The sequence below is a fragment of the Anopheles bellator genome, chromosome 1, assembly GCF_943735745.2.
Source record: "Anopheles bellator chromosome 1, idAnoBellAS_SP24_06.2, whole genome shotgun sequence".
In the NCBI taxonomy this organism is placed as follows: domain Eukaryota; kingdom Metazoa; phylum Arthropoda; class Insecta; order Diptera; family Culicidae; genus Anopheles; species Anopheles bellator.
Window position 1 is genome coordinate 435,606 of NC_071285.1, and position 20,277 is coordinate 455,882.

The following is a 20,277-nucleotide window of genomic DNA, read 5'->3' on the forward strand; positions in this document are numbered from 1 at the left end:
CCTAGCATATTTCACACATAAATCAACGTCCACAGTTGACCTCGCTGGGAGTTGGTTCGCTACGCGCCGCTCTCTCCTTGCTCTCTCTGGCAAACTGCTGATTGCAGTTTTTGACCAATGTCTTCGTAGACCGCACGCTGGCTCACTGCGCCCCGGTAAGTCCTCGCTGATCCCGAGTTGAGTGGAAAATAAAGATATTTAAATGGAAAATGCGAGGCAAGAACAAACACGACTCTTGGACCCCCCTCTCCCGTCCGCCATTGGCCAACTCTGTGGCTGACGACGACGACGACGACGACGACGACGACGACGACGGGAAATGAATGAATAATGGTAGAGCGCACGGTACAAAAATGGCCAAGAAGCTGCTGGATTTATAATAAATAAATGTCATGCTTTCTTGGCAAGCCAACGTGTCACTTGCACGGCCACCAACTGGCCGGCGGCAGCGAACGAGGTGGAAGAGCGAGGTGTGGATCATTTCAGTCCACTCTAGCCACACGAACCGAAAGAATAGTCGGCTCTCGGTTTGGTTAACCGCAAAAGTTTACGCTAGCCCCAATTGTCCGTGGGCCGGACAAGGACCGACCGGGTGGCCTGCGAGGCAGAGCGAGAGAGTGGGAAGAGCGGGAAGTGGGTGGAATGCAAACAAATGACCGTCGGTTGTGCAAATGGCCGCAGGAGGAAAAACTGCAGCCGGATGCAGTGCGCCTGTTGCATCCACCTGTTGGGTGCGGTGGGTCCTTTCTGTGCCGTGGTCCTTGTTCGGTCGCTCCGGCTCTTTGTTGGCACCGTACGTGTGTATGTGTGTGTGTATCTGTTTTTTATTTCACCGCAATTGGTTTGTTGGCACCGGCACCGAGGGAAATTTGTGCATCCAACAACGGGCCAACATAATCTCACTCCCTCAACGGGCAACCCAGGCATCGTTGCACACGGAAATTGGCAAACGGCCAACAGGCGCCTTGACGAGGGTGAAAAATGTGCTGCATGTTCCGACAACACACAAGGCACAACGAAGTGATAACGGGCTCTGTCGAGAGCGGCATGCCCATAAGCGGAAGAAAAAAGATGGCCGCCTTTTGACCGAGTACACACTCTGTCAAACGCAGTAGGTGGGTCAATAAGTTGCGAGCTTCTTTGGATACGTTTTTATTGAGAGTACCGCGACAACTGAGTAAGCTTAGGAACCCTTGATGGACTAGAGTCCCTTCGAAGGGAGGTACTAAAAATTGTACTAAAAGCGTACGGCGTACTTGGATTGTTAGACGCAAGAAAGAGCCTGATTCAGCATCGTGACCACCTCGAATTTCGTGTGAAGGTCTTAGATGGCTATAACTTCTCCATCAACACCGGAGAAGCGGTAGAAATGGCTTCCAGCTGTCAAGACACTCCATTTAGAGTCAAACAAACTTACTCCTTTGCAACTGTTCCATCTTTTGTAGACGCCACATTGTGTTTTATAACTTCCCGCTTGACGTAATGCCGTTCGAGCGAAACCGAGCCCGCAGTACTTGACTAAACTTGAGGACTTTTTCCGCTCAGTTCGCTCGGGAAAAGCTAAAGTTTGTAGCAATGCAAGAAAAGAACGCAAAAACGCGCCTGGTAAACAACGAAGCCCCGTGCCTCGCCATCGGAAATTAATTCCCAACAGTAATTTTCTTCTCCACCAAGTCCCCGACGGTTCTCCCGGTTCTGTGATTATCTGCGCTGCATATCGAGTGTTGCTGTTGCTGGGGAATTGTGCGTATTTTTTTTTTGCTCCCAAAAAACCTCCAGCGGCAAAGTTCTTAATATGGAACACCTCTAAATAATTAAACTGAAGGGGTGCACCAGAAAAATTACTAAAGCAAACTTTAAGCTGGTGTTTTCGATGTGGTAAAGTCGTCGTCTAGTACTAGTAAAGATAACGCCTTATACGATAGGGAAAAGCTATCAAATCTCCGTCAAAAGTAATCAACAGCCAATGGCAAACAATTAAATATCTATTATCCTTATTACAAAACTAAAACATTACTCAAAGGCTTCAACGTATTTCGCAGGCATAACGAAGGCTTCCGATTCCCAAACATCAAACAGCACGTCGCCGGACGAAACTCTCCCAATTCAAACAAACAGCATCTACGGGAATCGCTCCGAAGCTTACGCCCGACCGAAAGACCACTTCCACGGAAACAATCCCCACTCGACGTCACTCTTCTGGTGGCGTCGGAAAAGCTCCGAAACTAATTATTTTGTCTACCTCACCCCCGTGTCCATCCCGGAGTTTGCCGGAGCGTTTGCTTACCTTTACTCTGCTAGTTGGATTACGAAGACTCTGCGCGCATTAGCCTCTTCTGTGCAAACCGGCGTCCGCGTGGACGGGAGGCACACCACCGGAAGTTATGATCACACAATGAGAGAAAGTTGGTCCTACCACGTCACCACGTCGGGGCCGTGGTGCTGGATGGTGGGGCGCTCCCGCTGGTCACTGATAATCGCACCAATCACCGGCACTGATTGGAATTCATCACCGCGCACCGCGGAGCTACACAATATCGGATGGGAAATTACTCGTGTGCGCCACAGGCTGATCCTGTCCATCAAACCCGTACCCCGGGTTCCAGTGGTTCGATCCCGCACACGCCACAACCCAAGCCAAAGTGTTTGGGAAATCTTTTTCCCAACTTCGAATTGACGCCGTCGAGTCGGAAGTTGCAGGGCAGCCAAAGTTTGCCGGCCCCAAACAACCGCCCCTGCGGGTGGCCTGCTTCGTGTCCGTGTGGCCGTGGGAAACGGCGCAACTGGCACCGCTGCCGATGGCAACATCAATCCCCAAACTTCACCCGAAACACAAGTCGGGCGGAATAAACGCGGAAAAAAACGCTAACGGAAAGTCCGGACCCAACTCCCGACGCGCTTTGTCGAACGGCGGCGGGAGATCAATATTTCACGAAGAACAATTGTCTCGGTTCTGTGTCCGCCCGGGAAATGAATCTTTAAGGGACGCGTGCTCTAGACAACCAACGCTGAATCGAAAGATGTTTCCCGGATCTTTTACTTTCTTTTCGCCCCGTTCCCAGCAACCGCTTCGCTTTCGCTTCTACGTGTCGCCATCTTGCACGTTCAAAAGTCCACAATGTCTTCTCCCTTCTGTCCTTAAATTAGCTTCCTCTAAACTTTGGTGCGGAGTTTTTGCTTTCCCTATCGTTTGCTTTTGTGACCAGCGCCAAAAGCGAGCAAAAAGCTTCCCGGGCTGGTCCCCGGGAGGGTTTGGACAAAATGGACTAATGAAAGGACGCTTTCTGCAAGTGACGTCGTGGAAGCGGATGCCGGTGAGCGGCAAGAGCGCTTGTATTAAATTTCATTTTCGCACATTTATCGCACAGAAATGTCCCCCGGGCTGTCCTTGTGAGGCTAATTTCTGTGTGAAAAGCGTTTCTATACCCGCGGGTCGCTGTTTGGCGGGCTTCCCAGGCCCCAGGAGGGCCAGTGACTTATCGCCGAGAACGGCACCCGCGCAGCTTCGTGATTGTCACTCACGGTAAGCCTTATCCGGCATCTGAAGTGCGTCAGCGGAGTTCGCATCGTACGGTGGCTTTCGGTGGGCCAAATCCTACCCAAGCCAGGGCATTGTTCAGGAGACTCCTTCACTCTCTTCAAGGCTCGACGTAGCGAAACCACTTCTGCCGCGCGCCCGGATAATGATTCCCGATTTCGGCCCGAATCCCAACAAATTCAAACGGGCAAGCCAAGGGATCCACCCTCCACCCTCCCCCAACACACATACACACACACCGTTTACAATACAATCGATTGGATTTCCTGCCGGGCCCGAAGAAGCGCACAACTTGACGGGATTCTTTTTTGTGGTTCGGCCAGAGGCAAAAAATTGGCACCGTTCGGGACCCGAGAACCGGAAGCCGTCCCTCTAGTTCCACTTCCTCGGTTTTCCTTCGCCTCCCCCCGCAGACACCGCCGATCGTCGAAACTCTTGCCGGAACACAGGCACAGCACATCCGCTAACTCCGTCATCAAATTGAGGTTAGGTTGGGCACCCGAGCCTCCGTCGGTAGATGGGAGTGCAGGGTGCTCTCTAGCACTCCGACGGGCTTATCCCCCGCAGCCCAACTACCGTTCTCTCCTAGGTCCGCCTCAGACCTCGTCAAAATTTCAAACTACACACAATGGTGTCCGTTGATTGAACAATTGCGACGATAGTGTCACAGATACACACTTCTCTTTCACAAAACCCGCATGTACACCGTGACGATAGAGAGAGAGAGAGACACCAGAGGGTGGCACTTCCGGTGGGACCAAGCCGCTGTCCAACCGCGAACCAGAAGACTTTCGCTGACCGCGCTCCGAAGCCCGAAGACAAGACGTCCAACTCAACGGGCGTCCCTGGAAAAACTGAACGGATCCAACCAACCGGCACACCACTCGACGTGGACTGTCTCGGGTGCCGACCGAACGCCAGGGCAATAGGCCAACGGACAGAGCGAGAGAAAGAGCGAGAAGATAAAGAAACCCCACTCGTCAGGGAGCCGAGCAAGGATGAAAAGCTCACTTGTTGACTCGTCCCCGGTCCGGAGCTTCGGGCCCGGAAAGCTTTCATGTTCGTGGCTCTTTCGCGTCTGCCGTGGCCGTGGAGCTGGTCGGCGTCACCCTAACCTACTACAAAACACCACACGGCAGCATGCTGATAAACTAATCGAGCACGCACGGCAGCGGCCAACGGCGGGTTCCGGCACATCTCGAGTTCGGGTGGGTCGGGGACTGCAAACGCAAGTGCGTGCCTGTCGCGCTGCATACCATCATCCAATTACGGTTGCACCGCGAGTGGATTATTTTTAACTGGCATCCGTCCGATGTACGGCCGTCCGACGTCCAATGTGAACCGTGGGTGCAGAAAATAAGCTTCGCATTGTTTTCTGGAAAATCGCCAAGCATCAGTCGTTGTTGTCATCGTTGCCCACCACAGCGGCCATGCTAGGTGTAGGGAATTTTAAATATATTCATTCGAATAGTTTATATAACGGAGTCACACGTGTCGGCCCACTTACAATCGGAATTAATTTGGCCTACGGAAATAGCAGCAGGACATGGACAACAAATGGGTAATTAACAGTTCGCTGTAAATTGAAAATTAAACCCGAGGCTCTGTCGATGGCATTAATTCCTAAAAACACTCAAAAGCCCATTCAATTGAACTGAAATTGTTTAGGAATCCTTATTCCTGATCCATTACCAGCACTTTTAAGGTCTGTAGCTCTATCAAAAGACGGTTTCGGCTTTCGTAATTCTTCAACTGGCCCCAAAAGAACAATCTGTCCAATTGTCAATCTAAAACGGGACCAAATTAAATTCTCGAGCATTGTTGTGAGAAGATATTTTGAAACTCCAATTTAAATTATCCATTTGGCGATTCCCTTCCAACTCGCCAATTTTAACCACCCACCAACAATTGCGTCATACGAAGGCTAATGAACGAGCAAAAACGAACGAAAGAGACACATTTCGTTCGCGCAGAAATGTGCGTCTTCAACGGACGGTGGCGCTTTCACGCGCCAATAAAAACCCAACCATGAACCATGGCAAAATGGCACCATTTCCTCGGAAAAACGAGATGAAACATTTTCCCCACTTCGGCGGGTGTCCCATGACCCATAAATCAGGGAAAAAGTTTACCCTTTGGTGCCGGGGACCGGGGAAAACCTAGTCGGCTGAACCCGGTCGTGCTCTATTGCGCCAAAAAAGAAGGAAACGAATCGTCTACGACAGCGCATATGTATCATCGGCCGGGTAAGGAAATTCCCTTTGATACCGGATACGTGGCGGTTTGCTAGCTGTCACGGTGTCACCAGTGTGCTTTCTCATCGTAAATACATTTGCGGTCCAGCCACCTTCCTTCGGCGGGGAATGGGCGGCGGATGCACAGCTCATGACCTCCCCCCAACCTCCCGAACGATCCAGCTTTCCGGCTGGGGAACTGAACTGAAATGGCAGATTAATTTTCGAGCTTATGATGAATCTATTTCACCAGCCCCGGCTTTCCGATGACTCTGACGCTCGACTCTGCCAGCAACACTCGCAGGCACCAGAGTGAACACCAATCGAACATGGGGGGATTTTAATTTTCATCCTCAAGACACGTCCGTTTTGGAGGGTGCAATTGCGCGAAGCTATTACCTACTCTAATCATCTGCTTATTATGCATCCCGTTTGTATATCCTTCACCAACGGGTGCTTAGAATCCAACCACGTCCGGACGGGAGGCGCTAAAAATAGTACGCGCATAAAAGATTGATTTTCCGTTTAAAACTTGAATCCGTGCTTCACACACATCCCAAGGCAAGGTGTAAAGAGTGCAGAAAAAAAGTAGGAATCGGAACACACTTTGGCGTTCGGATGCCCCAATTGTAGCACCATCGAGACCTCCTGCTCGAATCTGAAATCGATCCGGATTCTGATTTACCGAACACTCTGTGCTCATCTGTAGCGGTGCTTTTTTGTGCCTGCTCCAACTCCGTGCTGTCCCAATAAAATGTAAATTTAGTTCATTTCGTCTCGCCAACTTCCACTGAAGAGGAGCCGATTTTCAAACTCCCGTTCCATTTGCGGAAAACGGCTGCCTCCACGGACACCAGGGAACATTGAGTGGACCAATGTGTAACAAAGCTAGGCTCTTTTCGCACAAAGTGTCTATCAACCAAATCGAACCGGAGTAAGTAACAGCGCGCCTTCTCGACTAAAAATTAAATTGTGAAACGCAGCTTAACAACTTATTGTACCTACCATGCGGACTGAAGGCCTCGAAGCCTACAAATCTAAAACCGTTCCCTATCCGCGCGCGGTAATCACATCGCCATTTTATTTGCTCCCTCCGCCATGTTTCGCCCCAATGTCTACTACGTCAAGAGGCAATCAACCGCAACCCGCGTTGTTTCGGTAGGCTTGCTCTCTCTCTCTCTCTCTGTCTGTCTCTCGATTCAATTTGACTGACGCTTCGAGCAGTAATGGCGCTGGTGACAAGTGGTAAGTTGTAAAATTTAAATCACTTTCGTGAAATTCACTTACTCACGCCAATCATGCCAGAGGCCCAATTGTTTGTTTATCATTTGTGAGCTTCTTCTCCTTTCGTATTCGTTAGTGATCCTATTCCATCGATTAATATTGGACCGATCTTACGAAACATTTCTAGACTGTTAATAACTAACAATACGAGATGAATGTAATTAATTACTGCTGCACAATAACTGCTGCTGTTATCAAGGTTAGTCAAGTTTGGGCGGCCATTGAAATGGTTTCGTAGCTGCTCGTTTAAATGCTCACATTCATGAGCTTATTAAAATACTTTAAAGTAACGATAACTTCTTCCAAGCAAATGGACCTAAAGTGTGCAATTAACGTAATTGCTTACGGCGGCTTACAGCACTACACTGTTTGCAGTTGCCATGCATGGTTTTCCTCCTTAATCTGCCAAAACCATGGACTCTGGTTGAAAGTAATTTCCTGTTCGAAACAGGGCGGAGAAAACGAATAGCACGTGGTGTATTTCCCAGTATTCGAACAAAGCTAATAACCTTTAAGATGTATAGAAAACTCGGTAGTAAAGTATAACTTGTAATATTTGTTAATTACTAAAATATGATTGCCATGGAGGAGTAGGAGTCAAAAGTTCTATTAAAAGTTGGAACATTTAGCTACACGTAATAAAATATGTTATTCGTCCAAATAAGTAAAATTTCGGTAACAGGTAAATTGCGAGAAGGTTTTGTTGTTGCTTTCTTTGTATGGATCTTATAGTCAATGGACCCCAAATGACTACTCGGAGAGATAATCTCTTATGAATACGTCCCACTCTGCTGCGCAATGTACTACGGTGCTGCGGACACACGTGTCTCTATAGTTAGCTGGACATCATCTGACCTAATCTGGTCTTCTTCCAGATCGAGGAAACTCAATCAACAGGTATCACCGCCAAAGCTGTCCTATATTTTGTTTTTCCTTTTCTCGGTTACCGATATTTCGTCGCCTGGGAAAAACTGAAGCCGTTGCCATCGCGAGTCGTAATCCAAACGAATGTCCCTGCAGCACCGAACAGCAGTGGACATCCCGCTAAGCTAGGACAAAGCCAACAAATGAACCGTAATATATAATAGCGAAACTTTTATTTAGATCATAACTTTAGGGCAGACGGACAGGCCTGACGAAACGAACATTCACAGCGTTTATGGTGCAATGGTGGTCTAGCTGTTTCACCAGATGATAGCTATACGAACTTGCAAACTTTTGTTAGCAACTGTGCTATGGAACAAGGTTCTGTCTGAGCTATAGGTGGAAATAAAATCGATTGTTCTGCTTCCATGCCTCGAACATTGTGACAGTGACCTTTTTCCATTTTATCTTTCACTTTATGCTCAACAAATGGCATTATGCTTCTACCAAAGTTTAACGTGGCTCTAATCTCTTCTATGTTTGCCTCAATCAAGCGAAGATTTGTCGGTGCCTTTTTCGTTATAAATTGCCAGCGAATGCATGTATCATTCTTTTTTCTCAATACAATTATCAACACAAAACAAATGCAATATCAACGTTATGAGTTAGAGAAAAAGGATTGGAAATAATAAGGCAACCGAAACTGTTGTAACTGTCAAATTAAACTGAGGGTTTCCAGTTTTATGGGACGTAGAAGGGAGCTATGGAAAGTTTATAGCACTCCAAAATGACAGTGATTATTAATCATTTGGGTTGGGCTTGTTTACGTTCATCACAAAGTTTACCTGTAGCATTTTGTGTTTTATCTTAGTTTTCCGCATCGAAACATTCCAAAAAACGATGAATCTCACTAAATCATCTGTAGTTTTAGCTAATTTGAGTCTGCTGGCGCTGTTCGTTCAATCAAGTAATCATCTCGTCGCTAATGGTTTAACATACCGAAGAAGGCTTACGGATTTCCCACTTCCAGGCGAAGCAATCTGGTGCTATCGGTGCAATTCGGCGACCCCCGGATGCGGCGATAAGTTCAACTGGCGCGGAATCGGCTACCTCGGCGATCCGTGCCCCGAAGACGATGATATTTGTGTGAAGGTGGTCGAGCGCAAAGGAACGATGGAAACCATAACGCGCGATTGTCTGAGCTCGCTTCAGGGCTTCCGCACCGACATACCGGCCGACAAGTACGAGGGATGCCGCGTCGCTGCCAAAGACCCCAAACTGGCCCATTACGTCAACACGTCGATCAGCGAGCTGGATGTAAAGCGCGACCACTTCGATTCGACCAAATTTTGCTTCTGTTTTCTAGATCACCGGTGTAATGGTGCCACTGTGCTGGGCAAAGAATCTCCCGGAATGCTAATTGCTTCCGTCACTTTGGGGTTAGTGCTGCTACTCAGACAACTATTTTAAGCGCTATTGCGAGCTATAACGTGTTAACGCAGCATTCCATATAGAGCCGTCCATAAAGACTAACAAGCAAAAGTATTTGTTTCGCTGCTAGCTTGGCAAATGAGTTTCTGTTTGTACAAACGATCCTCCTTTGAGGTAATACTATAGTTAGAGAACCATCCATTGTAGATAACGTAAGCGAAAAAGCACAAAATCAATTGAGCATTTTAATACCGTCCATGTGAAACTCAAGAAACATATTTTAATAAATCTGAAAACGACATATTTTAGTCATACTCATTTATGATTGTATTTTTCTATATGCCTTGTTAGTCACGTCAATAACAAGAAGCGATTCTGTAAGCTTCCTACAGGTTGTTTAAACTCTACTTAGTTCCCGGAACACTGAAAGATCAAAATAATCGTCTATGCTATCTCTTAAGCGCCTATTCCTGAACATTGCCACGATTATTAAGCCATCTAAACTATTTCTCCTCCTCAACTAAAGAACAGCATTGTATCGTTTAATGACCTACTGGATTGGTGATGTGGACATGAAAATGATGATATTGTTAAGCAATCCGCCTGAACTTGGTTCAATATCTCGTCGTATAAACGGTGGAGGAGTATATTAAGGCTTTATTAAGGTTCTAGGGTAATAGTTTAGAGTTTTGTAATCAACTTTCACTTTTCCGATTTCGAAACGAATACCGAGAGCTTACGAAAAACAGAACCATCAAACCGTTTTTTAAATATTAAAAGCATCTCCAAAGTATATGCTTTCACTGCTGCGCTCCGTTACACTGAAACCGACTATTTCGATTGTGCGGTGCCCGACTACGCGATCTGCGGGCCGGATGCTTAGTAAGCAAAAGTGCGCTCCATCGGATAGCCCAGCTTCTCAAGGGCGGGAATGCAGGCGTAGTTGACCATGGGTGGTGGACCACACATCAGCACCAGGGCGGACGGTGTCGGAGGGAAGAGCTGAGCCTTTATCATCTCATCCGAGACGAAACCCTTGCCCTGATTCCACTCTGGTTTTGGTCGGTCGAGTGTATACCAAAGCTTAAATTGTTCCGGGTACCGTGCCGCAAGATCGTCCAGTTCAGGCTTCAGCAAGATGTCTTCCTCCGTCTGCGTGCGTGAAACGAAGAAATGTGGCAATGTGTTAGTATACGGCAACGCACAGAACTCATGCAAGCATACCTGATTGGCAAAGATGAGCGAAAGCTTCGTTTTGTCCGTATCGGAATGTTTCAATATTTCGCGAACAAGCTGCAGCATGGGCGTGATACCGGTTCCGCCTAAGAAGCAAAGGGCAGCATTGTTAGGCAATGTTCGCTCTTTAACGAATGCACGGTTCTGAACCGATAGTGGCAATCGCGATTTTCAAATGCATCTTATCAGGAAAACACTCTGACATCAGCATCGGCGATAAGAGCGTGCACCGCACGACGAAGTCCACCGACTTACCCGCAATCAGGCTAACTTGGTTGGCCTCGTAGATTTGTGCCGGATCTTTACGCAGTTTCTTGATCGAAAAACGCCCATTGCCGAGGTACTGCAACCGGCCAGATGGACCCCGGAATGCAATCCGATCACCGAGCGACAATGCCTCCAGATGCTGGGACATTTTGCCACCGTCCGGGAACTTGGGGTGTACGTTCTTTTTATACACCTTCACCACCAGATCGACGAAACCGTGATCATCATCGCACGATACGGGCGTGTAGGCTCGAATCACCAGCTCATCATTGATGGTGGCCGACAGGTGAATGTGCTGGCCAACCGGAAGCCCCAGGATGTGTTTGTCGCTCGGTAGCCCAAAACGGAAACGCCGCGTATCGTGCGAAATCTCTTCCTTCTCAACCAGCGGCAGCATGTACTTCTCCTGCGGATCGAGCAATGTTTTCGGTTCCTTCGAGCTGCCTCCTGTGCTCTTTGAGGAAGTGCGCGACGATTTGTCCTTCTTGCTGTTCAGCAGATAGTTGGCGATTGCCGCACCGACCACCACCACCACAACGCCGATCGCAATCGGAACTACCTGCAAAACATGAATAAACAACACTCATTAACATTCTTGCAACGCAATAACATTTGCAAAGTGATGCTCGTCGTTTTGAGGATATGGAACGTCTCGCGAATGAGCAAACCCCTCGCTGAATCGGCAGTATAAAGTTGCAGTCGTCGGCTTCAATTCAAGGACACACAAAAAATCTGCAACGCCTGAGGGCACTTCAGGGTGGCATTCTGCGAGCTAGCGTGAGGCAACTAATCTTTAGGTTTAAAACAGATGCGAGCTGCCTTCACATGACTAAGGCGATCGTTACAAGCTGGATCGAAAATCAAAGGATCGTAGGTTTCGTTTTCCTGACATCTAGTCTGAGTCAACCTTATCCCAGTCAACAATCAGTAGGAACCATATCACTCATCGTCTGTCGCTGAACTGCTTTTTGTCTACTCTTTATCGCTCCCTCAACGACCCAGCAGATGGAGGGCAAAATCTAGCCATATTGTGATCAAATGTGCGGAATCATCTTCATCAGCTGCTGCTGATGCGTCAACACATACAAAATTATGTAAGGGGACGGACGGCGGCTTCTACACCACACCTGCACCTCGCTCCACCGTGGCTATCCGCGGGCCGATATAAGAAATGGGCACGCAGCAGCAGTAACACCTTTATCTCACGAAAGAGTTAGGATGAACGGAGCAAAACAATAAAACAACATGCGCAAACGTGGAACTTACGTCAAACTCGAACATCTTTCGTCTCTCCCGGTCGGACACTCACTGATGGGGCACAAGCGGGCCAAGACTATCAAGAGCGAACCGAAACAGCGACAACAATAAACCGGCAAACACCAACACACTTCGGAGAATCGCGGAAACGTGAGCGTGAAACGTTAGCCGGCTGCTGAAGGGTTACGCGGCACGGGAGATGTTTGCGTTCGGTAGGCCCCACTCTCCAGTTTGTAGGCCTATATCTAATGATGGTTCGTTACAATGCCACACACAATGTCAAGGCGGACACCTTCGATACTTTGGTCCTCATGAGGTTCACAACTATGATTTCGCGATTTGGAAGTGGCCTACAGAATATGTTGTAGCTTTGCTGAGCTTCTGAGCACATGTCGATGACACAACTCAAAATACATACACAAGTCGGCTGCTGCGTGCGTAGTATGTGATAAGAGGTGCCGGCCTTTTACCTTTACTATTATCTCTTGCTGCTCGGCGGTTCTGTATTTGTGTGCGCTGAAAGTGTGCCTTAACTGAAAATCGCACAAATCCTTTGCCTAGAACCTATGCTACGACAAAAACATCTCTAGGGTTAGGTTCACCACAGAGAGGTTCACCGGGTAGTATCGATTCACAACGTACCAACGCAATCGTACGGGCGGCAACATTGCACATTTCATGGTCACACCCGCCAAGGTCACCACGAAGGCGTCGACGCACGACGCGCGAAAAAAGGCCAACGAACAGCTGACGCGCCCTTTCGCCGGTGGCGCACGAAACGGAAGGAAATGGTTTCACTTTTCGTGCCGGTCCGTTCTGGGCGGTCGCTGCGCCACTGTGCGGCTACGTTTTTCATCTATGCTGCATAAATACAAAATTATTTGCAAATAATTCAGGAAAAACTCATAATAGAGTCAACACAAATAAAAGGCAGATTTTTAAACGATATGTTAGGGAGATTAGAACTTGTCTAGTCTACTACGATGGCTAAAGTAGAAAGTAAAGTTTGAAAGTAGTTTTGAAATGTCTATCCCAGTCAACTGGGAGATATTATTAGATGTTGCTGTCGAGTGCTTCAGAAAGAACATTGGAAATGCAGCATCAGCATGAATTGAGGTTTTCCTAGTTTAAAACATTAGCAACATCTTTGGTAAACCCGAAACATGCTTACAAATTTTAAAATCGCTTTCTTAGATGGTCTTAGAATTTTCACTCATAAAACACTCCCAAACGGGTAGTTCTTACATCACATCCTGACATCCTGCTGCTTGATGGCCAGCTTGCGTGATCTATCGCATTGGGAAATCTGTCTTCAAGAGGCGGGCATATTTTATCGATTTTTACTTCCGTTTTACACCATTAACCTTGCACGCCAATGCGCCAAGCAATCACTTTTGCCAGCAATCACTTACCTGGTTGGCCGCGAATCCCATGGCTCCAATTTTCCGAGCCGGCTTTCTGTGCTGCTTCACCGGAAGAGTAACTTCACTAAACCAAAAACCGTCGCCTAACTATTGGCGTGCCCGAGAGGTAGACAAAATTGTTTCGACCTGCAAAATAAATCGAGCGTTACCATTCACGCACAAACACACATGGTTGGAATTGGAAACCGGTTTTCAAAATCGCAAGCAGATAACGGTCCGATGTCTCGGGGAGAAGGTTTTGCTACGTGCAACTCCGGCAAGGGGCCGTGTTTGGAAATGTACAGCTTCCGACGGGGACGTCTCCTTACCAAGCGAGCGGGATTATGGAAGAATGTGTATGATCTTATGTAATCACGCAGCACAACCCGGCAAAAGTGTACCTCACGACGGGAACGGCAATGGAAATACTACAATGCAAAACGAAAGAAATTACCGCAAAAGCCACGCATCCGCGAGGGCGTGTGACGCGATTATCTATTTTTACTATACACTGTTTTAGTCGCCACGCGATGCCAGTGCGAAAAATGCTGCCGGTGTTGCGTAGGGAACCACGTAAACAGTGAACCGCGGGGTTGCACTTTTCAGCCGGCTTTCGGTGCGGGGATTTACTTCTATTTCTGGCCGAAGACCACAAAACAACGCACCTTTTCTCTCGAACGTCCAGGTGGCACTGGTGCGTTTACCATTCAACAATGGTCGCAACAATTAACCGAAAAAGCACTATTGATTTGCAGCCAACCATAACCCGTCCCGAACTTGTTGGCAGTGTTTGGCCAGCGCGCCTCGGTGAAATTGCGACGATCGTAACCTCCAGCACTTGTCAAAGCGTGCGCTTGACAGCGCGCGTCATTTTTAAATTACAGCAGGCTTAACGATTAATATTTTAAAGATAGAATGTTCGAACAAATAGTACAAACAAGTTTCTTTTGGCAAAACAGCTGACTAGCGAAGTTTATTGGGATACAACAATAAAACAACTAACACGCGCGTGTAATACATTGACTCACTATATGCTTAGTCCTCCGCATTCTCTTCCGGTCGCTTTGGCGCAAGAATCTGGTGCAGTGTGATAGCAACAAACACTATCGCCACGGCATAATTTAGACGGTATACGTACACTTGGCAATACAAAACGGACACGAAGGCGACAATCACCAGCAGCGCGGCCAACAGCTCGTACCCGCGTACTTGGCGCGGTGTATTGAGCTGCCAGAGGACTGCGAGACAAGCGAGCACAACGAGGGCGGGCACGAGCGACGGGTCCGGCTGCAGCGTGTTCGAGTAGTGATAGTTTTTGGCCCACGTGACGACGCTCGGTACATTTAGCATGGCCTGCAGAATTACCAGTAGGAACAGTGGCAGATGAAAGTTGATCACCATCGGTTCGTCGCCGGTTTGTTGGGATGGCCACCAGCGTGGTCGCCGTCCTGGCCTTTGCTCCCTCGGTTCCCTTCCGGCCGTACCAAACAGCCGTGCCGCGATTCTTTGGGCCGTACGAAACACGAACGCTTCCAGGTAATCCTCGTACGCCTTCGACAGCAATACGAAGTACACGGCGGCTGCACACAACAAACTTACGCCACCGCAGGCGGTGAGGGCAATGGCCACGAGCAGCACGGCAATGGCCAGCGGAAACCGGTGTATGCACGACAGGAAACTGGACGACATCACCGGTATCGGTAGCGCAATCAGACGCAGAATGATTTTGTGAGCGAAATTGGCACAGAACGCAATGGCACCGCAAAGCACCAGCGTCATCACAATCAGCAGGCCCAGCGCCGTCAGGTGAATCACTATGGATATGGCGAGGGGCGTACTGAGGGATTCGATCGGTGGTATGGACTTAAAGAGCGGCAGAAACTTCCCCAGAAGGGAACTAACGGCCAGCAGTACGACCAGGGGAGCCGGCTTCGTTAATGATGAGCGTAGCTTTCCCACCACAAAGGCGGGATCGTCGGGTGTCGTTTGGGCCAGCTGATCCTTGAAGGCCAGCAGTAGAAGGGCCACACAGTGGGCAGGAACTATGACCCAGTGTTGCTGCACTATGCGCGCAATGCTGACACGCAGTGATTGCGCGTACTCGATTCGATAGCTACACCCGGGGGTCAGGTGTACGTCAACAGTGATTGGCAACGTGGTGTTGTCTCCGTCGGTTTCTCCGGCAAATGGCTTTTCAATCGGTGGGTAAATGTAAACGGTGGTTCGGTTGAGCTCCTCGTGGAACGCGTACCGGTCGTAACCCTTCGCCCAAGGAACGTGGACCTTAACAGCGACCGTACCCTGCACGGCATCACACGCGACGGCCTGCAGATCGAGAGCGATCGTTTGGTGCGGTTGTATCATGCCATCAATCTTAAGACGATAGAAAGAATCGTCTACGGACGCGTCCCGCAGGATAGTGTGCTTCCGGTAGTCGAACCAATACGGCATAGCCAACCTTATTTCACGCTCCGACGGGTTGAACTGGTCCACGCTAAACTGGACGGGTTTGAACGTGCGCCGGATCTTTAGCAGCACATGTGTCCAGCGAGGGTTTCGTTGCATCAGCTCCTGAAGATCGAGCAGAGCACCAAAACGATCAAACTTTGACGATGGTACGGGCAGCGTGTAATTAGCGAGTGAGGTTGACTGCAGACAAACTCGCGAGTTGGCAAACACATCCACTGCAGCACACACCGACAGCCAGTCGTCTTCCTGCTCGGAATTGATGACCTCCAGGCGAAGAAACCGGTGCATCGGTTTGTCCGGCACAAGACGAATCATTTGAACGCGCGTCCGACTCAACCCTGCCCGGTGCTGCTCAGTGAATGAACGGCGTATGTCCTCGATCCACTCTTCCTGCTCCGGATGGTGTACAATCGGTTCTGAGGGATCGTGCTCCCCGTCGGTAAAAGATTGCACTAGGAATCTGTTCGCTTTGGCAAGTTTGGTGTGTTTGTCCTCCACAAACCCGTAGCTGTTGCGTCCCAGCGGAACCAGCATGCTGTACAGGAACCGGTTTACAACGAGCACGAACTGGAGACACCACATCGCGCACAGGTGGTCCACCGAGAGCCACACGTTCGGGATGTTGTGTGTCATGGCGTGAAGATCGGCGTAACGCGATGCGGTCAGTCCATCGTGAACGATAATGTCACGTATGCCTCCTCCGATCGTGATGAGCAAAAGATCGTCCAAGGGTTTCCTGGGTTCAGCGGCCAGCGCATTTTGATCCCCGATAATGGACCTATTCGTTCGCCATGCATTCTCAATGCGATCGTAAAAACTCTGATGGTAATGGTCGAGCAGGACAACCGGTTTGTCCACCGGGGCCGATAGGGTAACGATGCCGGCTACATGACGATCAATGCGGCGCCCACCCTCAAGCGCAACGACGGCCTGCGCAAGCTTCCCTCCGACGGAATGGCCAACGATGAACATTCGCGTAGATGGGCCACGGGCTCCGTACAGCCGTGCGATCTCCTGTATGCATAGCTCAAGGAAGTGGGTCTGGTCCTGCAGGTACCCACCGTAGACACCGGAAAGCTCATCGTTCAAGTCAACACTAAAGTAATCCAAGTGCGCCTGCCAGTTGTTGTCGATTCCTTTCCGCAGTGAAACCGAGGCCAACGATCTGACCTGCTTGTAAGAACCGCCGCTGCCGGGCACGAAAAGCACCGGTGCGCCCGAGAAATGGCGTTGCTGCACGCGCTGCGTTATAAATCCTTCCGAGTAAGCGTAGAGGCCGTACTTCGGGAAACGGTCTCCGCCCTGCACCGGAATGCGTGTGTACTGCGGATGCTCAAACATATAGGTCATGCGGCACCGGTTCTCCTCGATGTAGCCAAAGTTGACGAGCGCACCGTACAGGAAAAATACGACTCCCGCCAGCGGCAAGATGAGGAAGATGCGAAAACACATCTCCGGATCGTCGTCGATTCTGGGTGCGACGGAATTTTAAAGTAGGCGAGGAACAATTTGCAGCTACATTTATCGCACTTTTAGCAACAGTTCGGTGAAAACTGGGAAGTTGACAAACAAATCGTTAACCGTGGTGCCAGCAGATCAAAACCAATCAAAGTAAAATATTATTCCGGCGACTACAGGTTTTTAATTTGGGCGAAATCATCGAAAGGATATTAATAGAAATTAATTAAAGTGTTTACACAATAACCTCTGTTATTGTTGGCATTATTTTAAGTTTTATTTCAAGGTAGCACGAAGTAGGGCTGTGACAATTATAGCACGATGATATTTTGACAGCTGCTATAAAACTCAAGCGTGAGATGCGAAGCTGTCAAACACATTTCCGGAACGCACGCGTAGGTTAATTTCTTTCCTCTTGTAATCGTCGACGGGATTAGTCGCAAGTGTTGCGAAAATGACGTGAGTTTGGATGTTTATTTAAGAATATTGCCTCATTCGATCATTTAACTGCTTCAAATCACACTGATAACAGTTTTCTTCGTTAAATGACTAAAGTTTCGGTAAAACTGTGCAGTAAAATGCAGAATCCATCATCGTTAAATGAGTGAGGTTATGATTCAATGTGTGCCGTACTAATGCCCGAATTTTCTCTCCTTGAAGTTCCAAAGTATCGCGAGACATTCTCTATGAATGCGTCACCGAAGTGATGAAGGGCGCGAAGAAAAACCACCGCCGCTTTCTGGAGACGGTGGAGCTGCAGATCGGACTGAAGAACTACGATCCCCAGAAGGACAAGCGTTTCTCCGGCACCGTCAAGTACGTTACCACCTGATGATCGATACGCGTGGAAGCCGAAAGGTTTCTGTTCGACCGCTCAGGAAGCTTTCCACGAATGGCGTGAAAGCGGACCTGCACTCAGGGTCTTAAAATTAACTGAGGAGGCAAACATAATTCCGATGTCGCAAGACAGAATTACAGTTCGCCGAACAGATAGGGTTACGTTTAATTAACACTGCTTAGACTCTACCGCTGGTGGTGAGTTGCGATGGTGCGAAAAAGTTGAAAATGAAGCGTCGAGTGAAAGACAGGAGGAAGAACCGTACGCCACACAACAACGTTACAAAGGATCCTTTTCGTCCCTTGCAGGCTGAAGTACATTCCGCGCCCGAAGATGCAGGTGTGCGTGCTCGGTGACCAGCAGCATTGCGATGAGGCAAAGGCAAACGATATCCCGTTCATGGATGCCGAAGCACTGAAGAAGCTGAACAAGAACAAGAAGCTGGTCAAGAAGCTAGCCAAAAAGTACGATGCTTTTCTGGCTTCCGAGTCGCTGATCAAGCAGATTCCGCGTCTGCTCGGTCCCGGATTGAACAAGGCTGGCAAGTTCCCTGGTCTGTTGGGTCACGGAGAGTCGATGATGGCGAAGATCGACGAAGTCAAGGCCACCATCAAGTTCCAGATGAAGAAGGTCCTCTGTCTGTCGGTGGCTGTTGGCCACGTCAAGATGTCGACCGACGAGCTCGCACAGAACGTGCACTTGGCCATCAATTTCCTCGTTTCGCTGCTGAAGAAGCACTGGCAGAACGTGCGCTCGTTGCACATCAAATCGTCGATGGGTTCGGCCCAGCGTCTGTACTAAGTACGGTGCGTTCGTGCGACTTTCGCATTTTGCCAGAGGAAGTGCCTGAATCGGAACAGGCAAAACAAACGCCACCGCTTGAAATGTAATCAAGTCAACACAATAAAAGTGGGGTCAGTGAAGAACAAAGGCATCGATATGTATTATGTGTTTTATGTTGTAATGGAAGGTTTTTTTTTTCTTTGGTATTATAGAGGTGTTTAGGTGCAATAGCTTAAAATTTGCCTCTTGTAATGGAAGGTGTCTTATATTCTCGTCGATTAGGGATTTATGCGCAATTGAGAGTCGTAAAATTTGCTCTAAACGAAAGATTCAAATCAACAAAACAATGGGTGACAGCTTCGTTCGTGGTTGCAGAAATCAGCTGTCAAACTGACCCACGCACCCGCTGCCACAAATAAATAAGGTTTTATGTGAAAAACTAAACGAAGTATTGTGTGAAAAAATAGACGAGGTTTTATGTGAAAACGTTGTTAAATGAACAATTGAATCAGTGGTCTTAGCCGACTATAATTGAAACACTCGATGCGTCTTTATTTCGCTCAGTTTGACAGCGGGCAAGGTTGTTACAAGCCGGGGTGACTTTTAACTCCGTTCTCTGGGCAGCCTTCTCGCGGAAAAAGGTAGTGCAGAACGGAAAATCGATTCTATTGAAACGCAGCCAGTTTGCTGGTTTCACTCGTTCGGGAAAAACGCATAAGCGTTGTTTCGTACGTTTCTCCGAAATCGGGCTGTCCGTCGGGCAAGTGCAGACCAAGCACGCAAAAGCGAAAAAAACGGAGCGTGCAATACGCGAGTGCAAACGAAGTGAATACGCACGGGCCTCGTTTCTGCGGGTGTGAACATTCAGACACACGCTTTCCTATCCTTCCCGGGACAAAACAAAAGGCGCAGCGTGTGTGATCCAGCTGTCGAAAGGCGCTCCCCGTCGGAAACGAATAATTGGCGATATCGAAATTACGCCATTAGCGTTGCCTGCGCGCATCGCAACACGGAAGCTGTTGCGGAAGAAGCAAAAGAGCCACCAGAAGGGCTCAGGGTTTTTTCTGCTGCAAACAAAGTGAGCTACGAGAAACATATCGCAGGCAGCAACAATACGAAAGTGTTGAAAAGTAAAACACAGCTCGAGGATCCGATTCACGCGTGAGCAGGTGAGCAGGGTGAAGTGAGAAAGTGTCAGTGAAACCCATCCTCACC

The 20,277-nt window shown here is 48.7% G+C and overlaps 5 protein-coding genes across 7 annotated transcripts in view; 2 read left to right on the forward strand and 3 right to left on the reverse strand.

Moving 5' to 3' along the window:
- The window catches only part of LOC131205410 (ras-related protein Rap-1b), a 47,757-nt gene extending 43,418 nt beyond the window's left edge, over positions 1 to 4,339 (reverse strand). Inside the window, exons 1-2 of the mRNA XM_058197491.1 lie at positions 4,217 to 4,339; positions 2,288 to 2,527 (exon numbers count right to left, since the gene is read on the reverse strand). The gene's annotated coding sequence lies outside the window, so the exon portion shown is untranslated. The remainder of the gene's footprint in view (positions 1 to 2,287; positions 2,528 to 4,216) is intronic.
- Positions 4,340 to 8,753: 4,414 nt separating this feature from the next.
- Positions 8,754 to 9,654, forward strand: LOC131205371 (uncharacterized). Its single transcript, XM_058197446.1, has 2 exons — positions 8,754 to 8,887; positions 8,951 to 9,654. The coding sequence occupies exons 1-2, from the start codon at positions 8,821 to 8,823 to the stop codon at positions 9,388 to 9,390; spliced, it is 507 nt and encodes a 168-aa protein (XP_058053429.1). The 5' UTR covers positions 8,754 to 8,820; the 3' UTR covers positions 9,391 to 9,654.
- LOC131205370 (NADH-cytochrome b5 reductase 3) lies at positions 9,654 to 14,295 on the reverse strand. 3 transcript variants are annotated; one of them, XM_058197444.1, is made up of 5 exons: positions 14,180 to 14,295; positions 13,524 to 13,661; positions 10,843 to 11,413; positions 10,576 to 10,673; positions 9,654 to 10,503 (listed from the first exon to the last, which is right to left on the reverse strand). In XM_058197444.1, exons 2-5 carry the CDS (start codon positions 13,542 to 13,544, stop codon positions 10,231 to 10,233), a joined length of 963 nt encoding a protein of 320 aa, XP_058053427.1. In that variant the 5' UTR covers positions 13,545 to 13,661; positions 14,180 to 14,295; the 3' UTR covers positions 9,654 to 10,230. The 3 variants fall into 3 exon arrangements, with proteins under 3 accessions (XP_058053427.1, XP_058053426.1, XP_058053428.1); XM_058197443.1 differs by lacking the exon at positions 14,180 to 14,295 and adding an exon at positions 13,844 to 13,924; XM_058197445.1 differs by lacking the exons at positions 13,524 to 13,661; positions 14,180 to 14,295 and adding an exon at positions 12,121 to 12,258.
- A 254-nt stretch (positions 14,296 to 14,549) lies between these two features.
- On the reverse strand, positions 14,550 to 17,435 carry LOC131205369 (GPI inositol-deacylase). Its single transcript, XM_058197442.1, has one exon. It carries the CDS (start codon positions 17,433 to 17,435, stop codon positions 14,550 to 14,552), a length of 2,886 nt encoding a protein of 961 aa, XP_058053425.1.
- A 365-nt stretch (positions 17,436 to 17,800) lies between these two features.
- LOC131206441 (large ribosomal subunit protein uL1) lies at positions 17,801 to 19,213 on the forward strand. Its single transcript, XM_058198988.1, has 3 exons — positions 17,801 to 17,900; positions 18,102 to 18,257; positions 18,588 to 19,213. The coding sequence occupies exons 1-3, from the start codon at positions 17,896 to 17,898 to the stop codon at positions 19,078 to 19,080; spliced, it is 654 nt and encodes a 217-aa protein (XP_058054971.1). The 5' UTR covers positions 17,801 to 17,895; the 3' UTR covers positions 19,081 to 19,213.
- The last annotated feature ends 1,064 nt before the right edge of the window (positions 19,214 to 20,277 follow it).

Coding starts and splice junctions, on each gene's coding strand:
- LOC131206441 (XM_058198988.1), top strand. Junction 18,258..18,587: donor CGTTTCTCCGGCACCGTCAA/GTACGTTACCAC, acceptor CGTCCCTTGCAG/GCTGAAGTACATTCCGCGCC.
- LOC131205369 (XM_058197442.1), bottom strand. CDS start 17,435: ATGTGTTTTCGCATCTTCCTCATCTTGCCGCTGGCGGGAGTCGTATTT.
- LOC131205371 (XM_058197446.1), top strand. CDS start 8,821: ATGAATCTCACTAAATCATCTGTAGTTTTAGCTAATTTGAGTCTGCTG. Junction 8,888..8,950: donor GGCGCTGTTCGTTCAATCAA/GTAATCATCTCG, acceptor TCCCACTTCCAG/GCGAAGCAATCTGGTGCTAT.
- LOC131205370 (XM_058197444.1), bottom strand. CDS start 13,544: ATGGGATTCGCGGCCAACCAG. Junction 11,414..13,523: donor TGGGATTCGCGGCCAACCAG/GTAAGTGATTGC, acceptor CATGTTTTGCAG/GTAGTTCCGATTGCGATCGG. Junction 10,504..10,575: donor CGCTCATCTTTGCCAATCAG/GTATGCTTGCAT, acceptor TCACGCACGCAG/ACGGAGGAAGACATCTTGCT.